The sequence below is a fragment of the Mustela nigripes genome, chromosome 4 (assembly GCF_022355385.1).
Source record: "Mustela nigripes isolate SB6536 chromosome 4, MUSNIG.SB6536, whole genome shotgun sequence".
Classification (NCBI taxonomy): Eukaryota; Metazoa; Chordata; class Mammalia; order Carnivora; family Mustelidae; genus Mustela; species Mustela nigripes.
This window is the reverse complement of record NC_081560.1, coordinates 11614713-11636542: the sequence shown is the minus strand read 5'-3', so window position 1 is coordinate 11636542 and position 21830 is coordinate 11614713. Positions and strand designations below refer to the sequence as shown.

Sequence of the window (21830 nt, the reverse complement as noted above, 5' to 3'; positions counted from 1 at the left end):
GGGGTTTAGGGCTGTTGTCCCTTGGACGTAGGGTCCCCGTTTCTCCTCCCAGCCCTGGTTGCTGGGGGTCAAGTCAACTCTCTTGTCCCTGGGGAGCTTCCAAAGAGCTGTGGTGGCCACTCCTCTTGGTGCGGCTTGGAGGGTCCCTCTATTCCTCTTCCCTGAGTCTCCAGTCCTTAATATTCGCTCCTTACTCTTTCCTTGGTTCATCCTTCCTTCTCATGTGTGTGAGCGCGCGTGTGTGTCCATTCTAAGCCTGCTCCTCTTTCCCCATAGTATGCTTGGACCTTTCTCCTAACGGACCCCTCAGGTCCAGAGCCATGGTGGAGCTTGGTCCTTGGGAGCGAGGACTTGCCCTCTGGCAGGAGCCCTCCATGGGTTTTACCACGGCTGCCTGCAGCTGTGTTCCTATAACTCGCCGCTCTACTTTGGGATGGGCACCAGGCTCACCGTGACAGGTATGGGGCCGCACTCCTGGGGCCCAACTGGGGTTGTCTGTGTGTGACTGATCAGTCCAGGAGTGCAGGCGGCAGGGAACAGGGGTGTAAAGGCAGGGCTCAGAGTCACCCCTTCCCTCCTGGAGCTTCGCGGACCCTCAGGTTTACGGCTCCAGATTAACTCTTTGGGCTTGTTGTGTTCTCACTCTGCTTCTCTTTATTCTCTGGGACTCCTCTCATCTCTCCTATTTTAAGGGTGTGTTGTTTAACTTTTCTCTCATTGTCTCTCTCTCTCTCTCTCTCTCTTTTTTATTTGGATCTTCTCCATTTTCCCTCCTATTCTATCTCTTCACCGTTGACTCCATTTTGGTGAGTTGTTCTGTCTTCTATGTTAAAGTCCTTCTAATATCTACCACCCGCTCAGAACTCTGTGCTAGCCTTTGTCTTCCTCCTTCTCCGTCTCGACTGGCCTCCCAAGATCCATATGCGTCTTCCTGAAGTGATCTAGGGCTCCGGAGGCAGCAGGGGGCCAGACTGGTGAGACTGGGCTGATTTGAGGGGTGTTTCTGAGCCCCGAGGGTAGAAGTCCGTGTCACAGTATAGCGAGGGCTGCGGTGGGTGTCTGGGGGACACAGTGCTAGGCAAGATCAGAGGAGATACAACTGGAAACTTATGCCATCTTAGTAATAGATAATAAATAAGGTATAAAGAAGAGAAAATAGGCAGAAGGCCCCATTTTCTCAAACCTCAGGATCCATGCTAACACAGCCTGAGTGTGCTTGGGGAGGAAGCGGACAGGTGGAGGGCGGGGAGTGGTGAGACGGATCTGCGCTGGGCATAGAGACAAGGCCAGAGGCATGGGGGACCTGGTCCTACCAGACTGGCTAGCTGGAGCAGAGTTTGTCCTGCAGATGGAGGCTCAGGCCAGCAAGTGTATTTTCTCACAATGAGAAAATACAAATTTCTGGGGTTTGTAATACCCGGAATCTTGGGGCTCGTGGGACAGGCTGGGGGATGCGCGAGCAACTGGAAAGTGGAAATCTCAGAATCTCTGAGATGCAGAAAATGGGGTACTAGCGCCAGCCCCTGAGGGTGTTAAATTGTTAGGGGCTAACTTCTACGGAAACCTTTGTAAAAGGCTCGGCTTACTGGGGCCATTCTTTCCATCCGTGTCATTTATCAGCACTGTCCCAGCCTTTGGCCTTTTTCCAAAACTGCGTCTCAATCTTCGCATTCGAACCACGTCCCAAAATGTGGTTAAAGTGAAGACATCTGGGTTTCCCATACTTCTGCTCCAAAAAGCCATTGCTCTGGTCAATATGGAGCCAAAGAGAGGGCACAGTCCATTCTGGCAAAAAGACGGGAACATGGGAAAGAGGTGTGCTTTCTCTCATCCCTCGGTGTCTTCCCAGGGGCCCTGCCTTCCAACAATTCCAGAAATTCTCCCCTGTATCACACAGGAAAAGGGCCCAGGGCTTCACAACATGAGCTCTCTGACGACACGGCCCTTAGACTTTGAAATTCGTTCATACCCAGCAAATATGACCTGAACCAGGATTTCCAAAGCTGGCAGGGAGGCTTGCTGGGCACTGGAAGGAAAAAAGGGTTGGACCCATGGACAGTGTCTTTTATGGGATTATAGCCACCCTGGGCAAGCTCCGCACACCCCGCGTGTCCTAGTGTAAATGGAATAAAGGTGAAACATCGGATACATTATACCCAGCGGATTCTAGGCTCCTCAAAGCAGGTTACATGTTTAACTTACACATACACACACATGGGAAAGAAAAGGAAAAAAAAAGTGAGTTGGGAAAAGCATTTAGAACAAAGTATAGTCAGATACAACCGGACAGTGTCTCCTCCAGGCAGCAAAAGCTAGTTCTCTTACGTGCTATCGCAAGAACAGACACGCAGACACTTTGTACAAAAGGAAAGTGATAATTAGAAAAAGTTGATTTGGTTCCTGGGATCGTGTTGCTGGAGAGAATCATCAGCCTCAAATCCTAAGCTCATTCAGCTGTACCATAGGAAGAACCGATAGTCACCCACTGAAGAGGGCTCTAAGCAAGGGAGAGAAACAGATAGACTCTCATGATCGAAATGGAACAAGGCCTTGAGAAAGAGACTCTGTCAAGAAAGCCAAGGAAATCAGGACACACTGCTACCTTAGGGGCTGGAAGACGCAGTCGGCAGGATGCCTCCATGGGGTAACCAGGACGAGGGGCAAAGCTGAGTGAGAACAGAACGAGACAGGACCTACTACTATATAATTTGGCTTTAGGATGACTCCATTTCCAGCTCTCTCTGTCTCTCTTTATTTCTGTCACTGTCCCAACGCCAGACAGCTGTCAGACCAGTCCTGTCCCAAATCCTTTCCCCTTGCAGAGAATCTGGAAAAGGTCAAACCTCCCACGGTCACAGTGTTTGAACCGTCAGAAGCAGAGACCTCCCGAACCCAGAAGGCCACACTCGTGTGCCTGGCCACCGGCTTCTACCCCGACCACGTGGAGCTGAGCTGGTGGGTGAATGGGAAGGAAGTCCAGAATGGGGTCAGCACGGACCCTCAGCCCTACAAGGAGCGGCTGGATGAGAATGACTCCAGCTACTGCCTGAGCAGCCGGCTGAGGGTGTCCTCTGCCTTCTGGCACAACCCTCGCAACCACTTTCGCTGCCAAGTCCAGTTCCACGGGCTCGGGGACGATGACGAGTGGCAGAACAGCCAACGGACCAAACCCGTCACCCAGAACATCAGTGCCGAGGCCTGGGGCAGAGCAGGTGAGCGGGTCTGGGGGCTGGGCAGACAGTGAGCTGAGCACAGAAAGGCGGTGCCCAGGCAGACACGGGACAGGGCGGGAAGACCAAAGCCCAGCATGAGGGTGAATGGGCACCCCGGGGCTAAGTCCTCCCCCAGACCCTCAGCCCAGCAGAGCCCTGCAGCTGGGCCCCCTTCACTGTGTGAGCCTGTGTGGCTCAGCACCGATGGGGGTGCCCCCAGCCCCTCTGTGCCACCACGTTCCACAGAGTTCCAGGATGGCATGGCTCCACGGGCACAGCACCAGAAAGACAATCTAGGTGTCTAGTCTAGTCTCTTCTGTGAGAAGCCCAGTCGGAGCCTGGGGTCCGTGCTGACCAGAAGGAATGACTTGCTGCATTAGCATTTGTGTCTGGCTCGTTCTTAAAGGAAGCACAGCTTCCAAATAGTTTTGCATTAGCGTCAGGTGCGCCCAGCGTGGCGACTTTCCATCTGCTTTAGAAGATGGGGTCTCTCACCCATTCCCTCCCCCTTCTCTCTTTCAGACTGTGGCTTCACTTCGGGTAAGTGACCGTCTCCTCTGCTTGCTCTGCGTCTCCCATGGTTTTGTCCCGGAAGCCGAGCACGGAGAACCATGGCCCCTGGGGTGGGGGTGGAGAGGCCCGAGACACGTGCTCACAGGTCCCTGTGTGCTCTCCTTTCCTACCCGCAGTGTCCTATCAGCAAGGCATCCTGTCTGCCACCATCCTCTATAAGATCCTGCTGGGGAAAGCCACCCTGTACGCCATGCTGGTCGGTGCCCTGGTGCTGATGGCCAAGGTAAGAAGGCGGGCAGGATGGGACTCTGGAGGTGACACTTGAAACACAGCAACTCAGAGCTGTGAGTAGTCAGAGATCCCGCAGGCAGTCAGTGGTATCAGGAGAAGAAGACAGAGGTCCACCCACATGCCTCAGCAGATGTATTGTACCTCCGGGATCACAGTGGGAAAACCAGGCAGAGTGGGAGAAGCTGAGGTCACCTGAGAACCCAATGAACATTGTAAAGAGCTCTACCATTCACCCTGTCAGCAGACCATCCTACTTCCTCTCAGTTCCCGTCACTCCTGGTAACCCCTGAAACCTTCTCTTCTTCAGGTCAGGAGAAAGGGTTCCTGAAACTACCTCAGAGGCAGAGGCGGGAGCTTCCAGCTTGCTATTCCCCAGTATGGATTCTCCTTTTTCGACTTCTAGCCAGTGCTTCTCAAGAGCTGTTTTCATCTCTCCGTTCACCCCAATAATTACCCACTATGTTCCTGAACACCTGGATGCTGATGACCCAAATCTCCCTAACCCAGGGGGACCCCTAGTGTGACTAAATTGACTGTTGACTGAATCAATAAAAATGATGTGTTCTGGCTTGACTCCGTCTTATGAGTGTCTTGATACATCTTCTGCCCATATCGGGCCTCCCATGTGACTCCTCCCATGTGACTCCTCCATGTGAATACCTTTTAGAAATAAAAGGTATTGGACACCTGGGTGGCTCAGTCGTTAAGCATCTGCCTTCGGCTCAATCCTGATCCTGGGGTCCTGGGATTGAGTTCTGCATCGGGCTCCCTGCTCAGCAGGAGCCTACTTCTCCCTCTCCCACTGCCCCTGCTTGTGTTCCCTCTCTCACTGTGTCTCTGTCAAATAAATAAATAAAAATCTTAGAGGGGAAAAAAAAAAAAAAAGGAAAGAAGAGGTATTAAAGGAAAGAGCAGGTCCCTCTAGTACCAGGGCTGAGGGACTGAGTCTGAGGCTACCCTGCCCCTCCCTGTCAGGAGAACTTGAGTAAACGTATATGGGGGTGATGGGACTGAGGAGGCTTACTCAAAAACAGCCCAGAAAAACAGTGACATTTTCTATAAGGACGCCTGGGTGGCTCAGTTGGTTGAGCAGCTGCCTTCGGCTCGGGTCATGATCCCAACATCCTGGGATCGAGTCCCACATCGGGCTCCTTGCTCAGCGGGGAGCCTGCTTCTCCCTCTGCCTCTGCCTGCCATTCTGTCTGCCTGTGCTCGCTCGCTCCCTCCCTCTCTCTGATAAATAAATAAAATCTTAGAAAAAATTATAAAGAATTTCCTGTACTACCTGGACCAAGCTGCTCTAAGGAAGAGTCTACTTCCACAGGTATATCCCCCAACAACTGTTCACTTACTTGTGGCTAAGAAGCTTGCCTTCATACCTATCACCCATGTTCCTTTCAACTGTCTCCCTGAGTACGCTACCGTCTTCTCTTGTCACCAAGCAGGCTTCCCGGCCAAGAAAAGAAGGCACTGACTTGGAGTTGGAATCTCAAGTAGCACATGTGTCTTCCAGTTTACATTACAAATCTGTTGATGAGTTTCTCTCTAGTGAATTACATGGGTGTAAAAACGTGCCCCGATCACTCCTGGAAGGATAGAAAATAAAGGTCCCCGAAACCAAGAGTCTGCCCTATTGCTATTTCGAGGAATCCTCTAAGAGCTCTTTGTTGTCTCATGGTCACTGTGGTGACGCACGGTCCTGGGGATGGCATCTAGGCAGTAGTCCTCTGCTACCTCACTCCGTGCATACCCCACTCCTCTCACCCTGCGTCCTGGAGCCACCTGCACTCCATCACCTGGAGGCACATAGTAGTACTCCAACTCCTACTTACTCTTGAAGATTTAGCCCCAACATCATCCCCTGTAAGAAGCCTTCTCAGGTGCTTCTTTACCTGAATTAGCCATCTACTCTCTTGCTCACAGGACTGGAACGCATGACTTTCTCTCTCCATTGCAATGCATGAGCACTTCACATGAGTGTGCACACTTCTATAACACATATGTATGTGTACGTGTATTTACATACATGTGCCTGTGCACGAACCCATTCAAGCACACATCATTGCAATGTCCTGCTATTCACCTTCAAGAAAATAAAGAGATCCAAGTCATAGACCCTAGGGAACCTACCTGTTCTGGAGGGGATCATTCAGGATTAGAAACAGTCAAAATACAAAGTGGCACTTTCCGATAGAAATGGGAGCTGTCTGAAATGCAGTCAGAGGCTAGTACTCAATTTCCTACTGGGATCATCAGGGGAGTGTCTGAGAATGTGGCAAACTCTTCCGCAGAAAGAATTGGTCTAATCAACCCTGTGGGAAGGTGGTCGTGACAGTCAGAGACATGAACCAGAGCTGAAACCACAGGGTCAGGTACTTGAAGGTGCTTAGCCGGGGACGGCGACGAGGTTCAGAGACAGGAGGGAAGAGATGTTAGGCAGGCTGATGCGGTCGCCTCGGAGGTGAACTCGGCTCCTTGCCATCAGCCTGGGGCCGGGCACATAGGAGGTGTTCATGCAGGGTGTGGGATACATGAAGCATAAGGAGCTTGGACTCTCTTCGGGGAGCAGTGGGGAATTACAGAGTCTGCTTGTCCCCAAGCCACAAGCTGCCGTCACCTGCTTTTTGGAGTCCACCCCTCGCTCCTCCCGCCCCGCGTCACTATAAATGCCGTTCTGTGCAGGTGGGCACCGTGAGTCCCAGAGGGGAGACCTTGTGACACAGAGGGTCTCCTCACAGTGGTGTATGTTCTGCCACAGGGCCTCTCTGCCCACCCCCTTCACCAGCACCATGACCTTCCCCAACCCCTCCCCACTTTAAATGTACTCTGAGTTGGCTCCCAGCCCCACTCAGTCTAACCTCTGTCACCTGCACTTCCTGTCTGTGCCCAGTGGTTGGGGGGAGGGGACCAGAGGGAAGGAAACATTTTTGTATCCTGTTGTAACATTGTGGGAGCTGGGGGGGGGCACGATGACTCAGGTAGAGGGGGTGCTTTTACAAAAAGCTCTGCCTCAGAAAATACCTCCACCTTGCCCTGGGAACACAGCTCCTGGATGGGGAGTGGCTAGGAGGTGTCTCTAGAGCTGGTCCCTGATATGCTCTCGCAGGGACCTGGACTGGGTGAACATCTCTGCATCTCCCAGCTCCAGACAGCTTCCCAGGAATGTGAAGGGCCCACACATCAAATCGGGGTCAGCATCCAGCACTCTTCATAAAAACCTGCCCTTGACAAAAGTACTTACACGTGTGTTATTTATTAAGAACTCACAACAACATTGCACAAAACGTAGTACCCCCTTTTTCAGATGAAGGAAAGAAGGCCAGAAAAGTTGCAGGTCCCGTAAGTAGTAAGAGACAGGGTCCTTCCTGGAACACGTCCCAACTCCAGCCCCAACCCCCAGCACCAAGCTCAGTTCATTTTACGCCTCCACTGTACTGTCCCCAAGCCAAGCTGATTCTCCTCGGCACACTGGAGATGACCTCCTGTAGCATCTAGATGACTATGTCCAGCTAGCTCTGGAGGTGGGGGGACAGAAGCCCAGGAAGGAGACGGACAGAGCATCCCCAGCTTGCGCCAAGAGAAGCAGGGAGGAGCAGAAATTCTTGGCAGCTCCTGACCACTGTGCTCATACAGCGAGCAGCACTTTGGGCCAGGGACCCGGCTCACAGTACTAGGTAAGAAAGCCTCTCCCGGTGGGAAGGCGGGTGGGGTGCCCAGCCTGGACCACCCTCGGGACCCTGGCCCTAGAGGAGTGGGTGCTGGCCCCTTCCAGGTCCCTAGTCCGGGAAGGCGGGTTTGTGCCTGGCTCCCCAGAGCTGTGCAAACGCAGGACAGCTGTACTTTGGGGCCGGTTCCAAGCTGACGGTTCTGGGTAAGGAGGTTAGCTGGGGTCAAGTTCTCCGCGGGACGGGATGGACCCAGGGGGGCAGCTGCCCGGCTCCGTGAGGGGCTGTGCTCAGAGGCGGGGCTCAGCGCCTGGGCCTTGATCCCGGGTTCTTCGAGGGAGCGGGGCGGGCGGGAGAGGGCAGCGCCAGATTCTTGTGCTGGGGCTCCGGGCCGTGAGTGGAGAAACTCAGTATTTCGGCAGGGGCACCCGGCTGACGGTGCTAGGTAAGCGAGGGTGCCCCGGGGGCGCCGGGGCGGGCGGTGGGGCAGGGGATGGCGGGCCTGTTTTTGTGCTGAGCCAGGGGGCTGTGAGCCAAAATACCCAGCACTTCGGCGCGGGGACCCGGCTGACGGTTCTAGGTGAGCGCGGCGCGCAGCGCGGCCGGGGTCTCTCGGAGAGGGGGCCCGGGGCCCTGCTTTGCAGCCTCTGCCCTGTCCTTCGGGGCCGGCAGCCGGCCGACCGTCCTGGGTGGGTGGCCGCGGGACCCGACACGAGGGCGGCGGGGTCGGAAGGGACGGCGGCGACCCCAGGGCCCTGCCTGGCCCGGCCCCCGGGAGGGCTCCCGGCGCTGGGGCCGGGCTGCGAGCGCGAGCGGGAAGCGGCTGGGGCGCTGCGGGGGTTTGCGCGCGGGTCTGCGCCTCTGTGTTCCTACGAGCAGTATTTCGGCTCCGGCACCAGGCTCACGGTCATAGGTGAGATTTGGGCGTCTCTCCGCGTGCGCGCCGCAGCTCCGCGCACCCGGGAGACAGTGGGGTCGGCCAGGCAGGGACGCGCAGTCCGCTGTCCGCGGGGTCAGCCCTGCGCGGGGCGGGGGCCGGGTCCTCCCAAGCCCGGCACACGGGTGGAGGGTCGAGGAGCTGTGGGGCTCTTTCTCCGCGTTTGAGATACTTAGGGGCCGAGTGCGTGGGGGACTAGAGCATTGACGGGGACTCAGAGCCGCCGGACTGGGGGACGCGACTGAGAAGGGAAACCTGGGCCTGGGGGAGGGGGCGTAGGAGGGGTGTAGCTGCTACGGAGAAGGGGGACCGGCCGAGCGGGAGGGGCAGGAGCAAAGCAGGGACAAGCATGGGACTGGCGGGCACGCAGCCCAGCCGGCTCCTCGGAGAGGTAGATGGAAGGCAGGCCGTTGAACAGAGGAGAAAAGGAAGGAGAAACAAGAGAGGACTGGGGAGGCCAGAGAAATCAGATCAATGTGCGTCAGTGGAGAGAAGAGCCAAAACAAGAAGGGTTAGTTGATTTACTGCTTAGCATTTAAAATCATATTGAAAACCCCTGCCTTTCTCTCCTAAGCCGGAGAGCCCCCTGAGGGGTGTCTACAGCACCCATTCCTGCCCGCGGACTGGACTGGACCCTCAGCCACTGGGAGGCATCCCCACCCCCCATGCCTCCCTCTGCCCCCCAGCCTGAAATCTGGGACCTCACACTAAGTACTTCAGCCTCAACAGCCCAGTGGTGGAGGGGGTTCAGTTGTGGCAAACATATATTAAAATGCAGATATTTCGTTTTGTGAGGTGAGGAAAACTCCCAGGACGATCCTAAGCGCCTAGATTTGGAAAGGAGCCTCAGACATCACCTGGTGACAAGAATGTTGAGGCCAGAGAGGGGAAGAAACTCGTGATACTGGTACATTAACCTGGGTTCTTCGACAACAATGAGCCCCATTTGTTGTTAGAGTGTCATTACGCTGGATCCGATGGGGCTCAGCTAGACTTTGTCCAGGGGCAGTGCCAGAGTCCTGTGATGAGCAGGGGTGGGGAAAAGACCAGACTTTAGAGCCAGATAAACCTGATCCCAATCCCTGGATTGCTAATGATCCGATGACCTTGCGCAAATGAATCTGTGGGAAGGTCAGTCCCTTCCACTACACAAGGTTATCAGCAATACCCACCACTTGCCATTGCTGTGAGGGTGACGAACAGGAGACCCTTACATGTACAGTATCCAGGGAAGGTGTATTGTTACAGTTCGTCGACCCTTCTCTTCTCCACCCTTCCCCTAGGTGGTCGCTGGGGAGTGAGGGGAGAGGGTGAGACCAGTGCCTGAGGAGGAACAGGAGTTTGGAATGTGGATCATGGAGGGGAGGGCTGCGTAGATGCTCGTGGTGGACTGGGAACCTGAGAGAAACTTCACAATTCTGCCCGAGACCCGTCCAACCCACAAACAGCATATACAAACAGAAGCTCCCCAGTATATACACTTACACCCACACTGAAAGCTCACCCACACCTCACAGGGACTCACAAACAAGGAAGGATAACCCAACCTTGCCCTGGCACAGAGTTGTGTAGACAAGGGCTTCAGAGCGTCCTGTTTGTCCTGCCCATTACATCAGTAAACATTGTGGGGAGCATCACGCATGACTCAAAGGACTTTGTTAACTGGGTGGGGGTCAGAGGAGTACACTCCGTAGTGCCCCGGGAGAGCGGCTACAGCTTCAGAGCCAGGTTCTTTGAGACAAGAGTGAAGACACCAGGCTGAGCAGAGAGATTGGGGGAGCTGGGCCGCGTGGCTATGAGCCTGTTACCGCCTCTGGTAAAGCAAAGACCTAGAGACATTGTAGGAGTTAGCAAGAAGGAGTTGCAGGGAGGGGAAGCTGACAGGTTGGGAAACCCGATCAGCTAAAAATGAAAAAGCAAGGCTCTTGTTAAGAATTATTTAGGATTTCAAGATAGTGACAGTGGCCCTTAAGCCAAGGGTCTTTGTAAGCATGGGGTCCTGTCCATGGGTCACACACTCATGCAGCTGCCCATGGAAGCAGGGTCCCATCCAGAGAAACATGACGTGTCTGTTAGAAGGACATTTTCTCCATCTTCCAGGCTAAATTAGATTCTCGTAAGGAGGTATTTCACCTTAACAGAATTGCTAAGAAATGAACCCCCCAAATCCGTAGAAAGCAAAGGAGAAGGATCGAATGAATGGAGAGCAGACCTAGAAGTGAGCCAGCCTCACTGGCTGAGACGGTGGTCTGGGCCTTCACCCAAGACTCTGCAGAGGAGAGGCCTTGGACAAAAATTGTATCAGGGCAGCTGCTAGCAAGACGTAACTCTGATGATCTCAGATGCTTATTTAGGAAGCTGACTGGTAGAAAAAAGTATAACATTTGGAAGCAAAGGCAGAAAGAAAGTTGACGAATCCCTGAATTTGACCTAAGGAGAGATTGCTCTCGGGGCTGAGGAGCCTCAGGAGGTGGAGGAATGGGTAGCGAGGACCTCATACCCACAAAACAAAGTCAGAAAATCTCACATTCTCATGAGTGCACCATAAAACAAAAGGGTACCTTCCCCTGAGTCCGCAACAATATGCCATCTGTAGATTCGTCGGAGTAGGAGGGTCCCCAGCCATCAGATGACCCCCTGACCCCCAATTCCCCTTAACTCCTCGGCCTCTTTGATTTCAAAGCAGTTCCCAGGCTGAGGACAGGGGCTGTCTGAAAGCTGATGTCACTTAATGTCCACGGCCACTCTGGAAAGTCGGAGGCAAGATTTTCCCTTCACCAGCAGGAAAAATGATGCAGAGAAATTAAGACACTGTCCCAAAGTCACATTCATGGGCAAAGTCAGTTTTAAGATTTAGATCCTACCATTCTGATTCCAATCCTGTGCTCACACCACTTAATAACTACTACATAATAGGGTGAAACATAGGTAAGCGCTTACTGATAGAAAAGACATCAAATAATATCAATGAGGGGACATTACTCAGAATGTCTATAGGGTGAGTACAAAGAACAGGCAGACAGAAAAAAAATTACAGAGGAGTGGGGACGGTGATGCCCAAACACACAGGACCTACTATATACTTTTGCTTTAGGATGACTCCATTTCCAGCCCTCTCTCTGTCTCTCTGTCTTTCGTTATTTCTGTCGCTGTCTCTCTCACATACACACACACACACCAACCCCAGACAGCTGTCAGACCAGTCCTGTCCCAAATCCTTTTCCCTTGCAGAGAATCTGGAAAAGGTCAAACCTCCCACGGTCACAGTGTTTGAACCGTCAGAAGCAGAGACCTCCCGAACCCAGAAGGCCACACTCGTGTGCCTGGCCACCGGCTTTTACCCCGACCACGTGGAGCTGAGCTGGTGGGTGAATGGGAAGGAAGTCCAGAATGGGGTCAGCACGGACCCTCAGCCCTACAAGGAGCGGCTGGATGAGAATGACTCCAGCTACTGCCTGAGCAGCCGGCTGAGGGTGTCCTCTGCCTTCTGGCACAACCCTCGCAACCACTTTCGCTGCCAAGTCCAGTTCCACGGGCTCGGGGACGATGACGAGTGGCAGAACAGCCAACGGACCAAACCCGTCACCCAGAACATCAGTGCCGAGGCCTGGGGCAGAGCAGGTGAGCGGGTCTGGGGGCTGGGCAGACAGTGAGCTGAGCACAGAAAGGCGGTGCCCAGGCAGACACGGGACAGGGCGGGAAGACCAAAGCCCAGCATGAGGGTGAATGGGCACCCCGGGGCTAAGTCCTCCCCCAGACCCTCAGCCCAGCAGAGCCCTGCAGCTGGGCCCCCTTCACTGTGTGAGCCTGTGTGGCTCAGCACCGATGGGGGTGCCCCCAGCCCCTCTGTGCCACCACGTTCCACAGAGTTCCAGGATGGCATGGCTCCACGGGCACAGCACCAGAAAGACAATCTAGGTGTCTAGTCTAGTCTCTTCTGTGAGAAGCCCAGTCGGAGCCTGGGGTCCGTGCTGACCAGAAGGAATGACTTGCTGCATTAGCATTTGTGTCTGGCTCGTTCTTAAAGGAAGCACAGCTTCCAAATAGTTTTGCATTAGCGTCAGGTGCGCCCAGCGTGGCGACTTTCCATCTGCTTTAGAAGATGGGGTCTCTCACCCATTCCCTCCCCCTTCTCTCTTTCAGACTGTGGCTTCACTTCGGGTAAGTGACCGTCTCCTCTGCTTGCTCTGCGTCTCCCATGGTTTTGTCCCGGAAGCCGAGCACGGAGAACCATGGCCCCTGGGGTGGGGGTGGAGAGGCCCGAGACACGTGCTCACAGGTCCCTGTGTGCTCTCCTTTCCTACCCGCAGTGTCCTATCAGCAGGGCATCCTGTCTGCCACCATCCTCTATGAGATCCTGCTGGGGAAGGCCACCCTGTACGCTGTGCTGGTCGGTGCCCTGGTGCTGATGGCCAAGGTAAGGAGGCGGGCAGGATGGGACAGGCACGTTGAACATCACACATGGAAGATGAGGGGATCTCAGAGCTCACTCAGCCCTGATGTATCCTATATCTCAAGGAAATTCTAACGGGACGACCAGAGCAAGTATGGGGATCGTTATGGGATGCTGCACCAGACGATGGGGAGAGTCAACCAGCTGTACCAAAATCAGCTCGAGAGTCAGGCCCCCTGAGCCCCCTCCGGCTGTTCATGGCCCTTGGGAATTTAATCATGCTCTTTCTTCCTCAGATCAAGAGAAAGGGTTCCTGAGACCAGCTCAGAAAATGCACCCTGAATCGCTGGTCCTCCTCCCCGAGATCTCCCTAACGTGCTCCAGTCTGCGTTTCTAGAAGTTATTCTCTCTCTCCACCTCTTATCTCCTTCCTGCTGGGAGATCTGTCCCTTCTCTCCGCTTTCCTGCAGACTGAGCTCCTCCACCCTGAAACGGAAATAGACTGAAACAATAAAAGTGTCCTGCCAGACCATGCTGTGTCTCCGGGGTATCTATGAAGTTCTGTCCTTCAAAGATTTAAGGAAGGCCCCACCCCTGAATCTTCTTTCGAAGCAAGGCTTCTGGCTCCTGTTCATCCTGCTTGAGGATGGGCTCCACCATCCATACCCAGGCATTCTGGGCTCCTGGAGTGTAGGGTTGGTCCAAAGGGCAAGGAGCAGGGGACACCCATGTAAGGATGGGCAGAGGCGAGCCCTAGCCCCACCTCAGGACAGGGCCCAGGATAGGGCAGCCTCTGGGTTGAATGCTTGGTCATTTTTCAATTCCAGACTCCAGTTTCATTTGTCATGTGTTTGGGTTTTATCTGTGTCTGTTGTGAATGCCCCCATCTTGTCTTGTTTTGAGATTTCAGCAGAAGATACAGCTCTATTCTGCATCCCTAGGTTAGAATCCTTAAGAAGGCACAGAGTGGGAGCTACCGGTAAGTGAAGCCCAGTGAGGTTTCACAGAAGCGGAGCATCCCTTCCTGCCCTGGGGGAGGCATGGGGAAGGGGCTGAGGGGTTGTACCTGAGCAGCCCTTCCCTTGATGGGGTAGAGAGCAGGCCACCCCAAATGCAGCATGTCAGGCACACCCGCCGGGGGCAGTGACAGTCACGTTACTGGGGTAAACTCTCCAATCCAGTCCCATTCACTGCAGTAGAACCCTGCACTGGGGGTAGAGGGGGTGGAGAATGGATGCAATCAGGGAAAGAAGACACAGACCCACAGACCGGTGAGAGGGGCCAGGAAGGGAGGGGGAAGCTGGAGTCCCTTACTGGTGGCCTGCTTTGTTCCCAGTTTGGGGCTGGGCATTGGCACCAGTGTTGTCCGCATTCATCCCCAACATGTCCCTGGAAGCAGGGGTCCTCCCTCCTCCGCGGGTGAAGAAGCCACAGTTCGTAGATCAGATGACTGGTAAGCAGGGACACGTGGCACATTTTCTTGAAGGTGGAAATCCAGGAAGTTTGTTTCAAGTAATGGCCAGAATGGTGTGACTGTCCCCAGGTGACCGTGGAGTAGCCTCACCCCATTTCCAGTGCAGGACCCCAGGAACAGACCAAAGGGTGTGTTTGTTTCTTAGCAGTGCAGTAACAAAGGATCACAAACTTGATGGTTTAAAGCAGTAGGAATTTATTCTCTCCCAGTTCTGGAAGCCACAAGTGCAAATTCAAGGTGCCCATAGGAACGCACTCCCTTCAACAGGTCTAGGGGAGAATCTTCTCTGTTTCTCCCCACCTCTGGCATCTTGGTAGTCCTTGGCTGTGGTGGCATCTCTCCGACCTTGTGCCTGCTTCCACATCACCTTCCCATGTCCCTGTGCCTGGATTTCTCCCTTATTTTTTCATATCAAGATGGGAGTCATTGGATTTAGGACACACCCTGAATTCAGAAGGATTTCATCCTGGGATCTTTGACACGTGCACCTGCGAAGACCTTGCTTCTGAGGTTCCGGGTGGGCAGGAAGTCTCGGGGGACACTACTATTCATCTGAAAGCACCGAGTGTCCAGGAACTCGAGGGGAGGGATTCTCCAGACCCAGCTCCCACAGGCCAGGAAAGGACACAGCCCAGGGCGGAGGTGGCCTGGGGAACCCGTCACATGCCTGTAACTTCCCATCAGTCATAATTATTTCTACAGGTCTCAAACTGCAGCTCAGTTTTTTTCTTGTTGCTTATTTGTTTTTATGACTTAAAAGCCCCAAAACAGGGGACAGAGTTTAGGCGCTAGACCAGCACCTGCAAGAGCCATGCCTCTCGTGCTTTAGACACACGTGGTGTCTCCTCACGAGGCTGGGGCTAGGAGAGGGACAACTGAAAGGACAAGTAAGCTCCTCAGAGAAAAGAGGGCGTTGTAGGGACCAGAGGGGGTGGCCTGCGACAGGTGTTTGTGGGTGCAGAGCAGTGAGGAGGGTGAGCAGGAGCAGGACAGAGATGGAGGAGAAGATACCCCACACAGGAGGAAAACGGGCTCTACAGGCTGGGTGATCCTCCCTGGGGTGTGCTGAGCAGCGGCATTAGCAGCTGGGGGGATGTGAGCGGACATGCCTGTGGGCACCCGGGGTTTGCCAACGGGAGGGACATGAAGGATGAAGGAATGTCCTCAGGCGGATGAATGACCCCCCACCCTCCTGCTCCTGGATACAGAACGGAGCTGGAGAAAGTTGCAAACATCATCTGGGCCCCACTGCACACCCTGTTTGACCCAAGGAGAGTCCCCTTCCCCATAACCTTACATCTGTCGGCTTGTCTCCCTCCGACAGCAAGCCCCAGCCTCCCCAGTATTCAACTCACAGCATTAGGATGTTAACCTCTTCTGCCTCTGCCCCTCTCTCTGGAATCCAAGTAGGTCCTTCTGGACCAATTCTGGGCATCTGTCCATCCTTCCCCAGGTGAAAGTGAGCAACGGCAGGTTAGATGCAAGGTGATCATATCATTTAGAGCACAAATAGAGACACTACTGAGGGTGAGAGATAGGATTCTGGGACAAAAGAAGGGAATTAGCAGGTGCCTGGGTGGCTCAGTAGGTTGAGCAGCTGCCTTTAGCTCAGGTCATGATCTCAGGGTCCCGGAATTGAGCCCCGTGTAGGGCTCCCTGCTCAGTGGGGAGTCTGCTTCTCCCTCTGCCCCTCCCCCTCGCTCATGCATGTACTCGGTCTCTCAAATAAATTAATAAAATCTTTAAAAAGAAAAAGAAGAAGTGAATCAGGATTGTCCCAACAAACTGGGACACACTCCCATTCCAATTAAAGATTCCAAATTCCAAATTCCAAAGAATTTCTGGGTCCAGAGAATGGGAAGCACCGAAGCGATCCCTCATGGGCCTAAGCCTGTCTGCCTGTTCTAGTCTCAAGGCTCATCTAAACTTCATATCATCCAAGAAACCTGTGGGCAGAAGGTAGCCCAGGGGCAGCTCCACAAGTGAGACCAGTACCGGGCAAGGCATGCTTCTTGACTGATGAGACCTAGAAGCCAGCTTTCTCTAGGACGACGCCTGGGGTCCCCAAGTTCTCACCATTCCCCACCTTGGGGACTCACCTTGGGCAGACTCTAGGAGAGGAACCTCAACCCTGTGACCCTTAGAGATTTACTTAGAAACTAAGAAGCAAAGGTGAGCCTCCAACTGGTCACATCGTCAGGAGATCATCCTGGTAGGGAGTGAGGTTCCTGTGGGGAAGGTCTGCTCAAGCCACAGTCGCTTGCCCAGAAAAATTTTCCTATCAGCACTACGTATCTGTGAAAGACTCACATGCCTTCCTCCTGCAGGGCTCATGGCCAGGCTACACAGGCTGGGCAGTGGGGATGGGGCAGAAGGTGCTGGGACCATCCAAGAGGCAAAGACTTTTTTTCTCTTAAGTAAGTGATTAGGGAAGAAGGAGGGAAAGAAAACAAAACAAAAAGGATTTTAGAACAAGAAACGATGGAAAATGAGCAATGGATCCTGGTAAATATTAATATCTCCATTTCCTGCCCCCTGAGGCATTTCCCTATTTTTCCTCTTCCATAGGGACCCAGGGAAGGGCAGCCTGACTGATCTCAGCCTCTAACAATCAGTGTGACACACAGCCCTAAAAGTCCTGTGTAGGAGGAAATCATGAGGTCACTACTTAGGGACGGATGTGGGAACAGAGGGTTGGAACTTGAAACCAAAAACACACTCAAGCCTACGTATTTTCATGTCCGGGTGCTAGGAGATGCTAGCGGGGATCAGGAATGGCTAAAACCCCCAGGTCAATTCTTAGCACCTCTACGGACCTATGGATGAATTGCTCTTCTGCTCACCCACTGACTTCTTCTCAACCTTCATGACCAAGTTCACTTTTACCCTGTCCATGAAATCACTCTATGCCCATATAAGAAGACTCATGGTATGGAAGGCCACCGAGCCCAGGCAACAGTTCTAATTACAACTCATTCCCATTGTTTGTGGCAGTCTCCTGAAGTTACTGGAATGGTAATTTCTGGGTCTTAACACCCCATAATCTGAAATGTTATCCACCCCATCTGGGCCCCAAACACACAGAATTTCCTGCCTCAGTGTAGGGCTGGATATCCTCCCCTCCATCTTGGAGACTTTCTGTTCTCAAGCTGTGCTTATGGATCGGAGGTCCCCGGGTTCCTTAACACACCATTCCTCTCTGCTTTTCCTGAGGATTTATGGCACCTGGCCACATCCTGAATCATCGCCCTGCAACAGAGGACTTAGTCTCTGCTCACCACACACCCACAGTCCCGGCTACATGGGGACTGTCCCCCATTTCTGTCCACTGTCCTGACTTTCATTGTACCTGAAGTCCTAAAAAGGTTCCCTCCATGGGGAGGATGGGGTCACAGGGACAAGAGAGTGGGTCTGTGTGTCAACAAGAGCCCACAGCCATGACTACCGCCCCAGGGGCGTCCTCAGCCAGCTCTAAGTATGTCCTCTTTGAGTCTGAGGGGTGGTCTTCACAGGAGACTCCCCTCTGGGGCTTTCTGTGGGCCTAGCGCCTACTCTTCCTGAACAGACTCGCTGTCGGAAGGAAGTGGCTTTTTAAAATGGTGGCTTGAGGGGCACCTGGGTGGCTCAGTGGGTTAAGCCTCTGCCTTTGGTTCAGGTCATGATCTCAGGGTCCTTGGATCGGGCCCCACATCAGGCTCTCTGCTCAGCGGGGAGCCTGCTTCCCCCACCCCAGCCCCACCTATCTCTCTGCCTACTTGGGATCTCTGTCTGTCAAATAAATAAATAAAATCTTAAAAATAAAATAAAATAATAGAATAGTGACTTGCGGGTGGTCCTGGGCTTGACCCTTTCTGCCCAAGTCCTGGGCCACTCCAGCAATTACAGCTGGGTCCTCTGCACCCCATTCCCACGGCGAGACTTCCTCTTGATGGGGTTTGGGAATTACACACACTCTTGCTGGTAAGGGTTCTTGTATCCCCCCCCCCACCCCCAAGTTACGTCTGACCTGTCCTGGGAACAGAGAGCGCTCTCTCTGCCTGAGTCACCGTTTCATCACTGGATGGCTCTCACGAAGAATTCTGTCCTGTTTCCGGATCCATCGGTCTCACTGTCCTAGCTGTCACACCCCACATTGGCCATCACCATACTCCCAGGAGAGCACGTCCTGTGCTAGCTAGCAAGCTCACCCCAGCCGAGTCTACACATCTATGAGAGACAGAAAAAACACCTTTAAAAGCTGGAGTCTGCAGAGGAGGAAAAGCCTAGAACAGAGACAGAGACAGCACATTATGGTAACAAAGAATATGCACTCGTAAGCCAGAGAGAACCCGGTTGAAGCCTTAGATCCGCACTCATCAGCTTTGTGACCACCACTGAGCCTCAGCTTCCCTTCCTATGAAATGGGCTGAATCACAAGACCAACTTCATTAGGTGGTTTCATCTTATGAAGGCACACAACACGCAAAGCTGCTCTTATAGCCTCGATAAATATTAGCTACTATTACAAAAATTATTATCAGCCTAAAGTTTATTTTCTGGCTAAATAGTTCTAGTTCTCTCTCAATGTTTTTCTCATAGGGCCCAGTTCTGAGCACTTCCAACACTCCACAGCTCAACCACTCTCTTCAAGAAACATCTATGTTTGTTTTCACTCTTCTGCTTTTCTAAGAGCGTGCTGTTCAGAACGGAATACAGGTCCAGGTGGCTTCTGACCCACAGAGAGTAGAGGGAGAGCTTACGCCCTTAGTCTTGGTATTGTCTACACTGAGTCCCTTTGGGCAATTTTCAACATCCTGTACCCACTCACACCACTCACTCTGACTCAGACCCTGGGTCTTTCTCACAGGCCCTGCTGTGAGCCATCCACTTGCTACCCTTCCTGGGGGCAAACAGTTGTTTTTCTCTTTTGGGGGGCTTGGAGATGAGGGGAGACAGGGAATACTTGTTTAGCCTTATCACAGTTCTTCAGCTCATCTCTCCAACCTGTCTGGTTTCTGAAGAGTCTAATTCTGCGCGTCATCGTATCGACCCCTCCATCCTGATGCCACTCAGGTCTGGGGGCTGCACCTGGAGGGACTCCTCCACAAGCGGCTCATAACATGCACAGCAAGACCACAGCTCAATATGGAGCCCATGTTCCTCTAAGCTTGGTCTGAGATCCAGGAGCTGCTCAAACACAGAGAATTAGCTTCTGGTCCTGCTCTGTCCCCAGCTGCATGGCCCCTTTTCTCTTTTTGCTTCCTGGGGCTTCTATCACCTTGTCTGTGAAGGGAGGAGATGGGTAAAAGGAGGCCTAAAAAGTCTGCAAACTCTACTTTAGATTCAGTGATTCAAAGTCTGCAGGTCCCAAATCACCGTGAGGAAGAAAACTCCAGGAATCCAAGTTCTCCCCAGATGCACATTATTCACACAGTGACATAGCCTCAGGGGCTGTCTCTTGGGGGAGGAGGCTGGTGTGGACCGTGGAACCCCACTGTTAAGGCTCCTGGAACCCTGAAACCTGTTCCTGCAGGAAGGAGGCAGGGCTGGACTGTGAATGGGGAGAGGAAAATAGTGTTTGAAGGACAGAGGCCTTGAATCAAAGGCGGGAAGTAAAAAGATGCAGGTTGGGGTCTTTTAGGAGACAACTGGGGCAGGTTTGGGGATGTTCGAGCCCAGGGCTGGCAGCTGAGCTCTTTATCTCTGAGCAACATCACAACAGCTTCCCAGCTGCCCGTAGCTCATCTCAAGAGCTCACAACAGGATGCGGTTTGACATTTAGTAGGTCCTGCATCTGGGGGGGCCTGTGAAAGCCCTCCCCCTCACCCCCCTTCTGAGCATAATGAAAACCACTCACCACATCCTGCCCCAACCCCTTCCCTGCCACTCTTTCTGCGGAGCCTCCCGTGAGCACTGGGGCAGTGGAAAGAGAACCACAGAGGGAGAGGAAAGGCCCTTTAGAGGGGGATCCGGGCACCTCAGCTCCCCGTGCAGACCACCCCACCCCCAACTCCACATCTGCACCTGCTGGAGGTGACCCCGAGATCAGAGGCTGCAGCAGGCACCATGGAGATAGTGAAGAATGAAAACAGCTGCAAACCGCTCTGACCCACTTGGGGTCCCTCTTGGCTCCACATCACTTGAGCAACTCCTTCCTCCCACCTGCTCCCACAATGTACACCCCCACCGCCTCCCCCCTCCCCGATTGCGCCCTCCTACTTCCTTCCATTCATCTAATGAGAGGTGCTAATGAGTCACAGGAAATGCAGCCCAGATAATCAACAGACTGAACATGGGCAGTCCCTGGGTATCTGAGCTGGTGTCTGTGTGCTGGACTCCCCGAGAGTCCCGCTGAGGCCTGCGAGAACTGTGTGATGGGTATTTCCTATCCCAGCTGGCCAAGAGGAGGAGGGAGAACATACTGCAGAGAGAACAGAAAACCAGACAGAGAGAATCCCCTGAAGAAGGGAGTGGGAAATGACAGGCTATGTCACAGGCTAAGGGTGCTTGGGCTACACTATACTCAACGCAAAGCATATCATCCTGGACAAAAATAGGAAGCAGCCCATTTTCAGCACCACCAGCTCTCCAACACCGGCCCTTCCTGTCTTCCTCAGCTGTTGAGAGCTCCTGGCTCATTCCCTATCAATCCCATGAGTGCCTGAGATCTAGGCAAAACAACTTGAGAGGAGCTCCTTTGGCCCCCAGCACGTGGCTTCTGGATCTTCCACGTGGCAGTGGCCTAGGAATAACATGCATGGGACTGTGATCCTGGCAGGCCTCCAAAGTCAGCCAAGAATGGGGTCCTGGAAGCTCTCCTATAAAGGAGCCAGATTCATCTGCTCCAGGCACAAGTGAGATTGATGAATTCCTGGCAGCATCTGCCATCCTGAGCTGGTTCCCTTTGTCCCTGCAATTAAGGTGATGGCAGATTTCTGAGTCCTGAGACATAGGGAAACCGTTAGGGACTGAGGACTCTTATTCATGAATAAGGACAGATAACATGGAGGATGTTAACTTGTTTTGATGAACTTGGATGGCTTTCAAGCCTCTCCTTGACAAGCCTCCCCTTACCTATTAATGCCCTCCTGTCTCTCTGTCACTCCACTCTGTGCAATGATCAGGGTGTCCACTCTCTGCTTTTCTAGAACTCACAATATGCACGGGGCACCCCACGTTTCTCTTCAAACAGATTCTCCAGCTGAGAATGTCATTTTGCTTGTCTAAACGCTAGCCTCCTGAAAAGCTAACCGTCACTAAAACCTCTCTTTTGTGAAGTTTTCCAGAACTTCTGAATATCTTATGGGAATGAAAACCTGTCTTACCTCTCCTACCCCTTGACGAGTAGGGATTACCAGGAATAGCT

General features: G+C 53.3%; 2 gene segments (V, D, J or C); both read left to right on the top strand.

The window, feature by feature from the left end:
* The window catches only part of LOC132015625 (T cell receptor beta constant 1-like), a 60045-nt gene extending 55456 nt beyond the window's left edge, over nucleotides 1–4589 (top strand). The window contains 4 exon segments of the C gene segment in view: nucleotides 2823–3212; nucleotides 3735–3752; nucleotides 3902–4008; nucleotides 4324–4589. Coding sequence covers nucleotides 2823–3212; nucleotides 3735–3752; nucleotides 3902–4008; nucleotides 4324–4344 — 536 coding nt within the window.
* The window catches only part of LOC132015626 (T cell receptor beta constant 1-like), a 144084-nt gene extending 130543 nt beyond the window's left edge, over nucleotides 1–13541 (top strand). The window contains 5 exon segments of the C gene segment in view: nucleotides 7650–7690; nucleotides 11850–12239; nucleotides 12762–12779; nucleotides 12929–13035; nucleotides 13308–13541. Coding sequence covers nucleotides 7650–7690; nucleotides 11850–12239; nucleotides 12762–12779; nucleotides 12929–13035; nucleotides 13308–13328 — 577 coding nt within the window.
* The last annotated feature ends 8289 nt before the right edge of the window (nucleotides 13542–21830 follow it).